Source organism: Silurus meridionalis, chromosome 2 (assembly GCF_014805685.1).
Source record: "Silurus meridionalis isolate SWU-2019-XX chromosome 2, ASM1480568v1, whole genome shotgun sequence".
Lineage (NCBI taxonomy): Eukaryota > Metazoa > Chordata > Actinopteri > Siluriformes > Siluridae > Silurus > Silurus meridionalis.
In genome coordinates this window covers 28411132-28426103 of record NC_060885.1, presented here as the reverse complement: position 1 = coordinate 28426103, position 14972 = coordinate 28411132, and the positions used below count along the sequence as shown (strand labels likewise).

The 14972-nt window shown below is 38.7% G+C and overlaps 1 protein-coding gene across 1 annotated transcript in view; it reads left to right on the top strand.

Annotated features, from left to right (window-relative positions):
- syne2b (spectrin repeat containing, nuclear envelope 2b) overlaps positions 1-14972 on the top strand; it is a 107908-nt gene that overhangs the window by 3862 nt on the left and 89074 nt on the right. Inside the window, 27 exon segments of the mRNA XM_046872909.1 lie at positions 1874-1935; positions 2862-2957; positions 3210-3287; positions 3369-3461; positions 3683-3879; positions 4221-4420; positions 4590-4690; positions 4828-4917; positions 5617-5730; positions 5894-6031; positions 6450-6614; positions 6730-6842; positions 7600-7768; positions 7885-7981; positions 8155-8354; positions 8452-8616; positions 8713-8850; positions 8980-9081; positions 9220-9396; positions 9500-9658; positions 9791-12350; positions 12353-12747; positions 12862-12987; positions 13514-13707; positions 13816-13894; positions 14025-14104; positions 14346-14469. Of these exon segments, the coding sequence (XP_046728865.1) occupies positions 1874-1935; positions 2862-2957; positions 3210-3287; positions 3369-3461; positions 3683-3879; positions 4221-4420; positions 4590-4690; positions 4828-4917; positions 5617-5730; positions 5894-6031; positions 6450-6614; positions 6730-6842; positions 7600-7768; positions 7885-7981; positions 8155-8354; positions 8452-8616; positions 8713-8850; positions 8980-9081; positions 9220-9396; positions 9500-9658; positions 9791-12350; positions 12353-12747; positions 12862-12987; positions 13514-13707; positions 13816-13894; positions 14025-14104; positions 14346-14469 (6212 nt within the window).

Below are 14972 nucleotides of genomic sequence, written 5' to 3'. Positions count from 1 at the left end.
TGTGCAGTTTTACAATTCACTATTTAAAAAGAAACAGAGTGCGAAGTGAATTTCCACTGGATCAACCCGACCTACATCAGACACAAGTGGCTGCATCCTTCAGGCTTTATGGCTGCTGTCTTTCTACTTTGACATAGTGATCATATGTGGAGGCAATTTATAGATAATGGCTTTATAAATAACCAGTAGTGGTTTCCTTTTACACCCAGAGAAGGCCAATATACCTTTCCATATAAACTACAATAATGAGGGATAAATGATTCATTCATCTTCAGTGAACGATTTTAACCCTGGAAATGTACCATATCTGTTGAATGTATTTTAAAATTATATTAATACTTTAAATTAGTTATATGTGTTATATTTGCAATGGAATATGCTTTTTGTGTAAATCTTTTGTGTTTTTAAGATGTGAATTATTTCCTGTATTTTTTGTGATTTACTTTGATATTTAAAATTGTAGATGGAGTAGACATTTGATCATATTTATCTTTTTTTTTATTTACATTTCTTTTTACTCCTTGAGACCACTGCATTCCTGGTACATTTTTCAAACAGGCAACTTTAATCCACACATCATATTGTTTATGTTGTGTTCCAGGTTATTCAACTGTATCACCTTAAATAAATTTGTTTAGACAAAAAGAAAATCACTAGTAAATTAATTGCAATGATCATTATAATTGCTGGAGACATTCATGCATCTCTGCCTTATCTCATCACTCATGCTCGAGTAATTTGGATCACGGCTCGCTTGCTAACATGAGACAGCATCACTCAAGCCAGAGCTTTTAAAAAAAGCAAACAGGAGGATATGGTTTGACGTTTTCTTGACCAGATAGATCTTCTGTTTAAAAGCGAAGTGAACGCTAAATTGGTGTGGCTAAATCTCTAATGTGGTTCTTTAGTGTAATAGATTTGCCCTTGTAGTATAACATATAGGGAGTGTTTTATTCAGAGTGAGGATGATCATGTATTTCAGCACTGAAGTGTAGAATTTCTTTCAGAGTTCCTTCAGTGTGATAAAGAGAATAAAAAAGATGAGTCATGAAGTGCTCATAAGTCTTAAGTGATCAATGCATGGGATCACTTTGTAAGTTTCTTTACCAGAGGCCTTGAGAAACCCCATTGGTGAAGCTGCAGTCCATAGTAGGAGTCTGGAAAGCTGGCTTCAGACAGGTTTACACCTCTAGGATTATAGCCAATGAACATGTGGTGGAGAAGCTGCACCTGGCTCACAACTTGACTGATTTTGCAAAGATTTATGAGAGTAAAGTGAATTAGGAAGCAAAAAACATGACTTCAACATTGTGGTATCATTCTGTGCGGGATGAAAAGGGGACGGATTGAAGAGACAGATAATAATTGCTTTGCATGGTGAAATTTGCACTGTGTATGAGTCTGCATGGTTCCTTGTGATGTGTTTTGGTGTTCCATCCAGGTTGTAATCCTAGCTCAGTGTTTTCTTATGAGTGTTTACTTGCTCCTTTGCAAAATCATTTATCTGAGCGTAATATTGCAAAGAGAAAACAATCACTCTGTCTCGTATTCGTAGAGAAGTGTAGAAATTAGCTCATTTATCTTTGTGGCTCCACAACTATAGTGTACTTTGTGGTAGTATAAAAAGGATTTTTTTTGTCATTCTCTGAATGCATACTTATAGCTTTAAAAATATCTTAATGTGCATAATCAAATCTAAATTATTGTTTTCTTTTTTTTGTGTGCAGTTTTACAATTCAGTTAAATTATTTATATGTTTAGTCAGTTCATAAATTTGTTAGAGATCATGCAAATAACATCATACAACAGAAATGTTTTTGTGTTACAGTTGTTTGAGTTTTAAAAGTGTAAACTTTTGATTTTCTTTCTTCAGTGGAGCAGGAACAGATTCAGAAGAGAACCTTTACCAACTGGGTAAATGCGCAGTTATCAAAGGTGAGGTAACGGTTGAAGTTAAAGCTGAGGTTTGGAGTGCTCTGTTTTATATAGTTAAGTGGTATTTTTTACATTTTTATTTAATTAAGTCTATAAACTTTTAACACTTCCCAAAGATTCTAAGGACAGTAATTTAATGTTTTCCTTTATAACACTAGTTACTGTGAAGTTTTGTTTCCTGCTTTCTGAAGTAAAGGTCATTTCTTCAATGGGGGGAGGGTGAAGGGTAAATATAACCTTCTGAAATACAGAGACAGACAGCAACAGGAGTTTTACACACACACACACACACACACACACACACACACACACACACACACACACACACACACATATATGCAACTCCTGAATAATTGGCACTCGAGATAATGGAAGTAAATATAGATTTTTCTGTTCTCTTTCTAAAATAACATGACTTATTTATTTGTTTGTAGCGATTCACTCTTTAAAATAAATACAAACCATACTTGAGAAAATCCTAATAATGATCATAGTTAATGAAATTGCCTTTATATGAACCATTGCGAGTGTGGGTAGCAATTATTCTGGAGATAACTGCTCTTCCAATAGATCCTTGATTCTTGAGCAGAATAATGTCTTGTTGAGGTATAAATAAACATATGATATTGGTAATGTCATGGTTTCTTAAGCACAAAAATACGAACTTGTATTACAGTGTAAGTTTTATCAGTTCTTTATTTTATGGTGTAACACTGGAGTACTTAGGCAAACTTTTCTGAATTCTGAATCTCTGAACTGCAAAAAAAAAATGTATAGTGTGTTTATAAAGGAATGGTTTCAGTGTTTAAAAATATATATAATTTGCATTATGTCTGAATATAATCATTATGCTTATATTTGTTATTTCTCTAAATGCATCTCTATGGTAGATTTACCTGGGTATACTTTATTTTTTCCCCCCTCAGAGGAGGCCTCCTGTGGCCGTGCAGGACCTGTTTAGCGATTTCAGAGATGGATCCAGACTGCTGGATCTGCTGGAGGTGATGTGCAGCCAGATGATGGTGAGTGTATTTGTTTAAAAGCTGTTCTAACATCTAACATGTGCTAATTCTTGACCTTTTGTCCATTCTGTATTTGCAGAAGACAAGAATAAAGTTTTTTACTAGTGTGCAAAAGCTTTGTTATGCGTCTATGATGTGTGTGTGTGGAAAGAAAGCTTGAATTACCACTGAGAGTGAAAGTAGCAGATGTTTGACTCTAACTTTCATTTTAATGGTTTTCTCTATGTCTTTTATTGTCTATTTTGTTTTTAGAGTCGAGAGAAAGTCAAGGGGGTGTTCCAGCACAGGGCGAACATAGAGAAAGCCCTGGCCTTCCTCAAAGCGAAATCAGTAAGACTTTAATGATTATTGGCTCCCTGTATCCATTTTGAGAGTTAGAAATGTGCTAGTCTTGCTTCTTTGTGCTTTTAGATCAAACTGGTCAACATAAATGTTCCTGATATCATGGACGGGAAACCCTCGATTATCCTGGGGCTGATCTGGACCATCATCATGCACTTTCATGTAGGTTTAATGTTGTCTTTAGCTAAGACAATTTTATTTACACATTTCACATTTATTTCATTTGAAATAATTCAAATGAATTTATTAATAAATGGTCTTTACTAGGCTACAATAGCAAAACTTTTTTAAGGTATTGACAAGACGTTAAAGAGTCCCTTAAAAACGATGTAAATTCTACTCATGATTTAATTTTATGCGATTTCTTAATCGTCTTTATCCAGATTGAGGAGTTGGCGAGCACGCTGTCCTTTAGCTCTCGCCAGTCGTCTCTGGAGTCACTGGCCAGTCTGGACACACGTTCTACGAGCAGCAGTGCACGCAGCAGCCCGGTTCCACCACATGGCTCTCCGCTACACACACGCTTCAGGATCTCTGCTAAAAAAGCCCTCCTGCTCTGGGTCAGAGAGCAGTGCCACAAGTGAGAGACCACACTTAACAATAGCTAGGCGATTTGATATCCTCTGGTTTGAAAATCTAGTCATTTTTATTTCTATAATTATATACACAACAGTATAGGGACTACACAGGTGCCCCAGCTACAAAATGTGTGTCATTTTGATATGCTAAAGTTTTTATAATGATGTTTATTTAGCAATCATGTAAAAAAGTATTTAGACACAGGACAATTTTCAGAAGAAAGTTTTACGCTTTGTGATTTCTTATGAGCATGACAAAATCGAAGAGAAACAAAAGAGCATTTATTATTTAGGTATATTTTAGAGACTAAGCCACATGTCTTTTTGTCTCTGTCACTTTTAGAGCTGGCTGTACTCTGAATGTGAAGGACTTTAAGGCAAGTTGGAGAAGCGGTGTGGTGTTTTTGGCCATCCTCTCCGCTCTGAGGCCTGATGTGGTGAACTTATCTGCAGCCAAAACCAGAAGCAACAGACAGAACCTGGAGGAGGCGTTCCGGATTGCAGAGAGAGAATTACATATACCACGATTACTGGATCCAGCAGGTGTGTGTGTGTGTGTGTGTGTGTGTGTGTGTGTGTGTGTGTCTGCCTATGTGTGTGAAACTATTATTCTTGTAATTATTATTTTGGCAAATTAAAAATGTCTTTATTTATAAATGCACAAAGTAAATGCAGCAAATATTATTAAATATTTTGATTGTGTGTGTGTTAGATGTTGATGTAAGAGAACCAGATGAGAAGTCCATAATGACGTATGTGGCTCAGTTTCTACAGTACTCCAAAGACACACCTTCTTCCGAAGAGGACATGCAGGTACACAGTTGTTATAGAATCTGAAAAATGTCTCTGATTCCTCAATACATTTTAAGAAGGGAAAAAAAGCGATTGTATAAATGCCATTTTTGGCCAAATTGTGAGTGTTATTTTTTAATTTGAAGCTTTTTTCTAAGGTTCAGTATCTCACTCCTACGAAATGCATCTCTCCTGTGAATCTGCCCTGTAACTTCACTCCTGCTGTTGCAGCATCTCCACTTCGACAGGTACGTTCACCACTTTTAGATTTTTAGGACACGCCTATCTTATTGAAACCTAATAAACAACTTTTTACCAATCTATAACAAGCATTCAGCAGCACTGTGCTATCTCGTAATACTGTATCCAAATTATTGTGTTTAGCGACATCATTAAATTCTCACAGTAGTTGCAGTTCACGATTATATATCACTACAGTGGCTGTTTATTTTTGTTTTGCTTTTTGACTGTGTGGAATGCATGGAGCTTGATGCATAGAGGTGACCTCTGTAGTCGTGCCATTAATTCCATTAATTATTTCCATTAAACCTTGGCAAGGACCGAATGAATCAGAGCCAGAGAGCCAACACTGACTTTCACACTACTTTACTTTCCTCAAATTTATGCATAAAACCTTATTGCTGCTCTGTCACCATTACCTTGTTAGAAACCTTAATTGTGGTTTGTAATTGCTTTAGACAGTTTTTCTCTTTTCCTTGACCATTTGTTTATAAGACACTATTTAAGGTGTAAGCTGTTACTATAACAATAGTTTAGTAATAGTGGACAATTATTTATTACAGCAGTCTCATGAATATAATTGAAAACAGACACAAAAAAATTGAGCATCATTATTAAAAATTCAAAAGAGCTGTGGCATGAAAAACAATCCATTCTATTGACTTTCAAATATATGTTTATTTATGTAATTTTAACGATGTTTATAGAGCTCAGCTACACAGAAAGCCCAGGAGGTGACATGTTGGCTGGAGCAGGCCTATCAGGAGCTACTGGAAGGATGGGAGTCCACTGAGGGCGAGAGCTACGCTGAGAGATATCATGTAAAAATGAATTGGAACCAATTTGACATATGATCTGAAAATGTTTCATGATATTGCTGATGTTTATCTTTTTCCTGGCTGCCAATCAGCTGATATTTGCATGATTGAATTGTTGAAATTTTTTTTATTTACATTTTAGGTAACCCATCTGTAATGGTTTTAGGTTTTTCAGACTTTTGTGGTGTCCTTTAATGAGCAGCGTCGGCCTGTGATGCCGTTGCTGACAGCGATGAAGAGGACTGTAAAGCTGAGCGAGGAGCAGCGTGCTCTCAGACATGCCTGGGATTCCCTAGCTGAGAGGGTCAGATGTGACATCATTTTTGTGTTCACTTAAGAAGCATGAAATTATGTATAAATGAACGATGTATTTAATAGAGGTTAACCGATTTTGCTGTCCATGCCAATAGTTTTTCTATGTTGCGTCTGTGGTTGGAGTGACTGTGTCGGTCCGCTGTCATTATACAATACCAGAGCAGCCTCTAGAGGCGATTCACTGACACCAAGTCCTGTTTGTTAAAATGTTTTAAATTATTTGTTGTGTTTTTGTTTCAGTTTGAATGCCTGTCTTATGTTTTTCTCAATAATATATATAATTTGTATAGCACATTTTTGTGATTTATTACTGTTGTTTTATTTATTTTTTATTTAAAAAGGTACAGTCAGGTCGACCGCTAATATTTAACTTGAAATAAAAAATTACTATCATTTCTTGGTTTTAGCTTCGTGAGTATAAGACAGAGCTTGACCTGAGTCTGCCAACTCCGCTGGACACGGTGGGCCGCTGGTTACTGAGGGTTGAGGAGGCCTTGGCAGACAGTGGTGATGATCGTCAGGACCATACACAAGCTGCCCAGGAGGCTCATGAGAAACATGAACTGTTTAAGGTGCATCTAATAACCCAGAGAAGCTGCAGTAATTACAATATAGCAATTATATTCAGTCTGTGGAGTTAAATACTTTTTTTTGGCAGCATTTTTTAAACTTTGTGTTTGTGTTCAGTCATGTCTTGAGGAGATGCCTCGGCACATGAAGACTTTCCAGATATTTCAGAATATGGATGAATATGGAGAAGTGGTGGTTCCTACAGACAAACTGGATGAGATAAAGAGAAGGTCAGTGAACCAAAATGTATATTTCTTGTGAAAAGCTTGGATTTACTTTTTGGCACAAACAAGTCTTGGACAGGGTTTAATATTTCTAGCATTAGATTTTATTCACTAGGTTGTTGATATTAGAATACTTGGCATTACTGCAGTTTGTGAGAGCTGCATTTGTATTGGGATGCCGTGGGTCCCATTTTTTACTTTAGCATTGCTTTGTTTTACAATAGGTTTTATGGTTTATGTCTGTTATTATTTTGTAGGTTAATAGTAGCCCTAATGTTTGTGTACATATTTACTCAATCTTTATAAGCTGTGACAGAATGTTTGCGGGAGCGGGATACATAAGTTGTGGGAGCGGGCTTTAATTGTCAGAAATTCAGCGAAAGTGGAATTAAGAAAACAGTCTTACGCAGGCCTCTACTGCAGTTTTTCTGGATTCAGATTAGTCAGAAGGTGCTATTTCTCTATAACTTCAGTTCTGACAGTAGTGCAGCTGCAAGTCACAGTTTTATATTAATACACTTGCTGTAATACATTATTATTTCCATAGTAACAGTACATTCAAATGATGTTTGTTTTTTGGTCTCAAGACAAGCTGCATTTTTTCTGCCTTATTAACTTCAAAAGATGTAAGGCTGTTAAGGGAACAACTGCTTATAGCCACTACAAAATAAATGTCAACGAGAATTGGTTTTGTCAATAAAGTTATAATGTTATATATTGGTGTGTGTGTTTGTGTGTGTTTGTGTATGTGTGTGTATATTAGGTTCACTAGTGTGCGTGTCAGTGCTAAGTATCATGGCATTAGAATGGACTACCAGGAACACAGACACACAGTGCTAGATCTGCTGGATCAGCTTACCCTCAAGCTACGCACTTGGAAAAGAGGCTACATTTCCCGGGAGGCTGTGCGGGTCCTGATGAAGGACTGGAATGTAAGTGGAATTGTGGTAAATTTTTTAACAAATGTCAATCTGTACCAGTATGTACGTAGCCTCCAGAATTAATGTGTGTGCTTAGATTGAATGAAAGGGTGTGTTTGGTCTTGTAGGAGACCATCAACAAGCAGGGACTGCCTTCAAAGCTGGAAGGGACTCTATTCAAGCTCAGACACATTGCTAACAAATACACCAGCAAGTCTGCTTTGGGTGAGTGAGTGTTTTGTTGCCAAATGAAGAAAAAGCTAAAATAAAATAAAAACCCTAAAAGCTTGAGTACTTCAGAATGAAAGCAGTAATGATGTGTAATTTATATTGATTTGCAGCATAAAACAGCTAAATATCAAAGCGTTTGTTAATTTCTTATGTCTCTTCTTTGTCAGCGGGTGACTCAAACCGCATAAGTATTCAGATGAAGGATATGGAGGCCAAGACTGCAGCAGTACTCGAGGAGGTAAAGATGGTGAAAGGTACTTTAGCACGCACTTTGGCAGCATGGGAGTCGTACTGCGACACTTACAGCTTGCTGCACGCCTGGTTGGAGCAGGGGACTCAAACAAACAGACATGGACAGCGGGCTGAAGTACGCATCTCAAGCATCATTTTTGCATGTTTAAATAATACTGCTGGTTTTCAGATTATTAATTAAGTGCATTTAATTGCATGGTCTCTCATTCTAGGTGACTATAGAGATGATGTCCGAGTGGAGCTCGCGCAGGGAGTGCCTGAACGAAGTCGGGAACTACCTGATGGATGTCACAGATCCACAGACCAGCCGCTCTGTTTCTGATGACCTCTGCAGGATTAACCTGATGTGGGCTGACTTTGTTATAAGTACCCAGTTTGTAAGTTGCTTTTCGTTCAATCACTCGTCATAAACTAGCCAGGCTAGGTTACAGCGATGTTAATGAAGATGTTAAACATCCTGATCACTGTCCTAGGAACTTGTCGAAGAGCAAACTGTTGCTCCACCTAATCCTCAGACTCTTCAGGGTTTGATAAGAGAGGCCACGCAACTTCTGAAAGAACCAGTGGAGGTTCTATCAGTATCACTTCAAACATACATGAAGAGACTACAGGTGCAATTAAATGCTCATAGTATTTCCATCATTTTTGTTTTATCATACAATCATTGTATATTTGTCGTCTTTCAGCATTTGCTGTTTGCTATTGAAATATTGATCCAACACATCTGTTTCTTATTTTAGTTTGTGATGAAGAAAATACAGAATATCGATCTGGATTCTCTCTCTATGTCACTTGAGTGCTCAGCTGAAACAGTAAACAAACTCAAGCAAGCCACTCCAGAGGTGACACCAAAATGTTATCTTTCAAACATATCATTGAATACCAACAAGAGAGCTCTTTTTATTTCTAATGTACTTTGTTACACGTATGTTAAGTATGTTAAGTACACGTTTTTAAGTATCATCGCGTTTACAATACAGGTCCTGCAGACTCTCTGTGAGGCAACGCAAGTGTGTGAAGAGTTGCAACAAAGCGTAACAAGTCTAGATGGACGTCTGGCCGAGCTTATACACTGGGAGGTTGATGTCAGAGAGTTTTATGACCTTCTAAAAGAAAAATCAAACAGACACCAAAAGGAGCAGGACTCTAAGACCCGGGTACTTTTATTTCAAATGTTTATTTTTTCTTTTACATCATCTCTGTTTTATTTGTGAACTGAATAAACTGCATATGTCTTTCTTCTCTGTTCTGTCTTTGAAGGCACTGATTTCTAGAGGTCTGCAGCTGGAAGGTCAGGTGGTAATGGAGGAACAGGATTTGCAGGAGATGGTTATGTCACGTCAGAAGAACTCACCTCTGCAGTACCTCATTGTCTTAAATATGCAGGACAGGGTTCGTGCCACTGTCGCTCAATCACAGGTATTTTAGCATGTTGTGTTTATTACTTTGAGGTTTACTTTAAGCCATCCAATTTATGTCACTTCTAAAATGTCTACTCGTACCTGATTGCAAGAGATAAAATACACTCTTGTTCATGTATGTTTTTTGTAGGAAGCTGTGGGGATGCTCAGCTCCTTGGGCGCTCGAAGAGAGAGAAGCCCTACAGGATGTCAGCCTCCACAGAAGCTCTTTGTCCAAGAACAGGAGTTTTCAAAAGGTCAAGTACAACCACAACCAGTGCCTATGATTGTTGTGCAGGAATACCAAGAGGAGCGGAGTCACATAAAGGCAGATGCAGACCCCCAGATAAGGAAAGCATTAGTGGAAGACTCTCCACTTCTGAGTAAACATGAACCACATGTTTCTCCTGAAGATAAGTCACGGGGTAATCTGGCAGATGTTGTTGAACTAGGGTTACCAAGAAGACAGTATACGAATGATACCAAAGAGACCATGGAAACTCAGCCCCATCATTTTGATATGAAAGAAACAACAGATAAAAGTCAGGAATTATCCACAACAGAACAACCTCTGACTGTGCAACAGGACCCAACACAATCACATATGCAAGTGGACACTCAGCAACAGACTCAGGGGCAGCAGCAAATGGTGCAAATACAGAAACAATGTACAAGCCAAAAGCAGACTTCATTCCAATCAGCGAAGGTAAAAAAGTCTCAGAAACATGCAGCGAATAGGCCTTGGCTACAGAAGAAGGGCCAGACAGAGGTTTTAGACTCTGAACAAGTACCGCCACAGTCAAAGTCTATTGCCACTGTTGTGTCTCAACCGCCAGTATCTGCAACAGACCCAGTCCAGGCACAGGCCAAAGTGACTTTAATCCAGCAACAGCAGTCTATCACAGTTTCTACTAGCACTGCATCTCAAGCTCAGGTTTCTGCAACAGACACTCAAGCTCAAGCCAGTAACATTACACAGACACAAGACAAAGAGGTTAATGTCCAGCAACAAAAGCCTTTGAGGATCATTGCTAGTTCTGCAAACGTTGTATCTACAACAGACCCAGTTCAGTCTGAATCCAAAAGTGTTATACAGACACAATTCCAAGTGACTCAAGCACAGCAACAGCAGTCTGCTATGCAAGTGACACAAACCAAAATGGATCAGGTCCAGAAACAGCAGCCTGTAACACAAGTTAAACTGAGTTATGTAGACCAACAACCCCCTGTCTCCCAAATGCTAGCAAAAGAACAAATGCCAGCTCCTGTGATTTCACAAAAACAGCCTCCGTCTTCGATTATCCAGCAACATCCGCATCCCTTCACAGCCACCATATTTTCTCAGCCAGAAACAAAGCGATCAGAGATGCAACCACAATTTATGACTCAAATACAAAGGCCAGTCTTGGCTCAGACTCAAACCCCAATTGTCTCTCACACTTACCAGTATCTACCAGATAAGAGAGAAGAAAGTCAAACATCGAGACACTATCCCACAACACCAGTTCAACCTTATGCAATAAATCAAAGGCAGCCACACCCAGTTGCAGCCCAGTCTCCACCCTATTCTGCACCCCAGTCTTCACCCCTGCAAACAGTACCTCACAATCAATCTCAAGTTGTTAGTATATTAGCAACCCATTCCAAAAGTAAAGCTCCTATTCAACCACGAATAATCAGTATGCCTCAGAGTCAACCACAATTTTATAAGCCACCTCAGTCGCAACCTCAAGTTATGGGCATGGGCATGGGTCAAACTCATGACAACATCCAGCAACCCCAGTGGAGAGCAGTCACAGCTGACATAGTGACACAAAGTTATTATCAGCCACTTCACCAGGGTTTCAATCCATCCCATGTGCCACCCCAGGCACAATTTCAGAGTCACCCACAGGCCCATGATGTCACAGCAACCCAGTCTCAGCAATGGACACCATTAAAAGGAGGTCTTTTAACACAGAATTATCCCAATATCCAGGGTTTAGGCCATGTGGCTTATCCTCAGTCTCAAGGTTACTCCAGTCCCCAGCAACAAAGTCAGCATTGGGGTCAGTTTAGATGTGAACCACCAGTGCAGTCTTATTCACAAACAAGCCCTCAAAGTCCATTTCAGTCATTTGTTTCATCACAGCACTGTCAACCAGTCAGACAGTCTAACGTGGCCAGCCACAGTTACCCAAGGGTTCAGTTGTCTGAATACCAACAAGTACAGCATCAAGTCACTCTAAGACCACAGAGCCTTTCTCAAGAATGGCCTAAGCCACCAGAATCACAATCCCAAATTCAGTTTCTGGAAATGGCTCCTCACCAAATATCCCACCCACCTTGGGTCCAACCACCATCCCAAGCACCATTAATCAGTCTTGCTTCACAGCAACCCCAAACTCAACAACAGCAGTGGCCACAATTTAAACCTGAGGTTCCATTTCAAGTTCAGTTTCAAAACCAAACTTTGCCACAGCCTCAGCTCCAGGTTTTGCAAAAGCCACAGTCAAGAGAGCAGGAGCAACCCCAACATCAGTCAGTTGGTCAGTTCAATCCTCCAGCCCTGGTTCCAACAAAACCCCAAGAACCTGCTCAACCCCCACTACAACCCCTAACTCAAAATCTGCAGTGGCCACAAAAGAAGTTTGAGGGTCTAGTTCAGATTCAGAGCCAAACTTCTCAGACACAGTCTCAGGTAAAAGTTTTAAAAGAGCCTCAGTCACCAGTGCAGGAGCAACCCCAAAAGCATTTAGTTGCTCAGGTCAAACCTTCAGCCCTGGTTCCAAAACCCAAGAACCAGCTCAACCCCCAACTCAAAATGTGTATTGGCCACAAAACAGGTTTGGGGGTCTAGTTCATGTTCAGATTCAGAGCCAAACATCTCAGACACAGTCTCAGGTAAAAGTTTTAGATGAGCCTCCGTCACCAGTGCAGGAGCAACCCCTACAGCATTTAGTTGCTCAGGTCAAATCTTCAGCTCAGGACCAGGCTTCTCCTCAGGTCTATTCAGAAGGCTACACAAAAGCACAGGTACTGGCAAGGAACAAGTTTGAGGATGCTAAGCACAGCCTTCAACAGCAGATTCTAGAGACTATCAACATTTTCAAGGGCAAGATAACTAAGGTAATTTTCAAAGACATATCTTTTACTGGCCATCTTTAAATGACAAGTGAAACTTTGGAACATGTGGACAAGATCTAATTTATATCTATATTTAAAATTTTGAAATGTTTTCAGGAGTCATTGGATGTTAAGCTTCTCAATGAATTCCTGGGAGCTGTACAAGCGATGGAGGCTTTCTGCACCCCATCTGAGTTGCGAGACATTAAACTATTTGCTCAGTCTGTCAGAACTCAGTGGGAGGTAGGTTGTGTGTTTTAGTTCTGTATGCAGTTTAGCATTACATTTATAAAATGTATAGTGCAAATCATTTTATGCCTAAAATATGCATTTTCATTTTAATGCCCAAATTCTAAATTATGACTCATAATTATATTAGCTTTTAAACATACTATAAACTCTTCTAACAATATTTCACAGAAAAGGAGCAGCATATTTTGATGAAAAATAAACCAGAATTTTTATTCTAATCAACTGGATGGCTTGCTGAGAATTCTAAAAGTAATAAAATACCTAGGAGTTTGAGTTAAATATCGGAAAGTAATAACTTTGGCATGCTGTGATTGGTTCCTGTTGCTACAACAAGATTTGAATATTTTTAAATAACTTGCTTCCAATTAAATTTCAAATTGTTATATTCCAGTTTGGGGCCTGGATAATGACTGCCCTTTATTTATTTATTTTTACCACCTTAAGCTCCACTGAATAAAATCTAGCTCAGATGACACTTTTGTTGAAGTTCTTTGTTTTTGTGCCACCACACTTCTAGGCCTGCTTCTCTTATGAGAGCAATTTAGTTTCAGCTGAACAGCAGCTGGAGGCCCTAAAGCAACTGTGTGAGACATTCAATCCAGAAGATGGCAACAGGCAGGCACAGGCTAAGCTCCGGGAATGCGAAACAGCACTCGCTGCCATCCCACCTCAGTCCAGCATAGATCATGATGTGACCCTGACAAACTCTGGGTGAGAAAAGGACATACCAAGTAACCATGTATAAAAATTAACTACAGATTTTTTTTCCCCACTTTGCATGGTCCTTTAGTGACAATGTCCTCTTCAATTATATTTTAGTGTGCTTATAGAGCAGAAGAAAGAGACATCATCGCAAAAAATATCCTTTCCTGAGAAACCTGTGGAAATCACCACTGAGGTGTGTGTGAACAGATAATGTCTGATGATGCATATGTATACTTTGTATAGCTAATATATTTGTTTGTTTTAGTGTTTAGTATGTATATTGCAGAGTATAATATAAAGTTTTTAATGTGTTTGTGTTGTAGACTTTACCTGTCACAGCTCAAAGGCCAAAAACCGTGGAGAAAAAAGAAATACTAAAGCAGATAAGCATGGAGGAGGACAGGTAGATCTAAGAGAAGCCTATGATTTTTTTTCTGGTTGTCATTTGTACACTTTTGTGAATCAATTACATTTGTTTAATAATGGTGGATTGTGCATACTATATATTATATATCTGTGTGTCACTTATATGGCATGAAAAATTTACCTCTGTCGGGTAAATTGTTATGGACACATCTTTGCAACGAGAGCATCACATTGACACATCGCTGTCTTTTGTTCATTTCTGGCGGGTTTTCACACAGGTACAGAAGTTCCAGGTTTGCCTTACAAGCTCAGCTGAATAGGAATGAGCAGAACATGCTAGGTGATCGCCCCTCAGGATCAGCCACGGCTACAGACCTGCAAAAGTGGCTCAGAGAGTTAAAGGTAGAGTTGGCATATATCAGCGGTTGTCAAAAGGCAAGCCCACGTCCAGTGCCTTTTTTAATACATGAGCTTACACATGTAACCAATCGCATACATTCGTTTAGCTAATTGGGCATGAGTAAACTGGTGTTCATCACAACAAAATGTAATCTTTAAAAGAAATAGAAAGCATGCTTTATAAGTATTAATGACATTTTTATCATTTTATAAGAACAGTGGTCTAATTTGGTCAATTCGTTGATGCTTACATGTTAGAATCCGCATGTGTCCTGTCTATGTTGAAATTATAGCAAGCAACTGACCTGGAGGTGTAAACAAATGTCAGTTTTCAAAATGACCATTTGACAAACAAAAGAAATTTGCAGTTGGATGACATATTCACCTATTAAAGTATCTGAGTAAAATGTATTTACTTGCATCTACAGTTTTACGTTACATAATCTATTTAATTCAATCGTTCTCTGAAAAAAGTTTTCTATGAAAATAGTACAGATTTTCATATA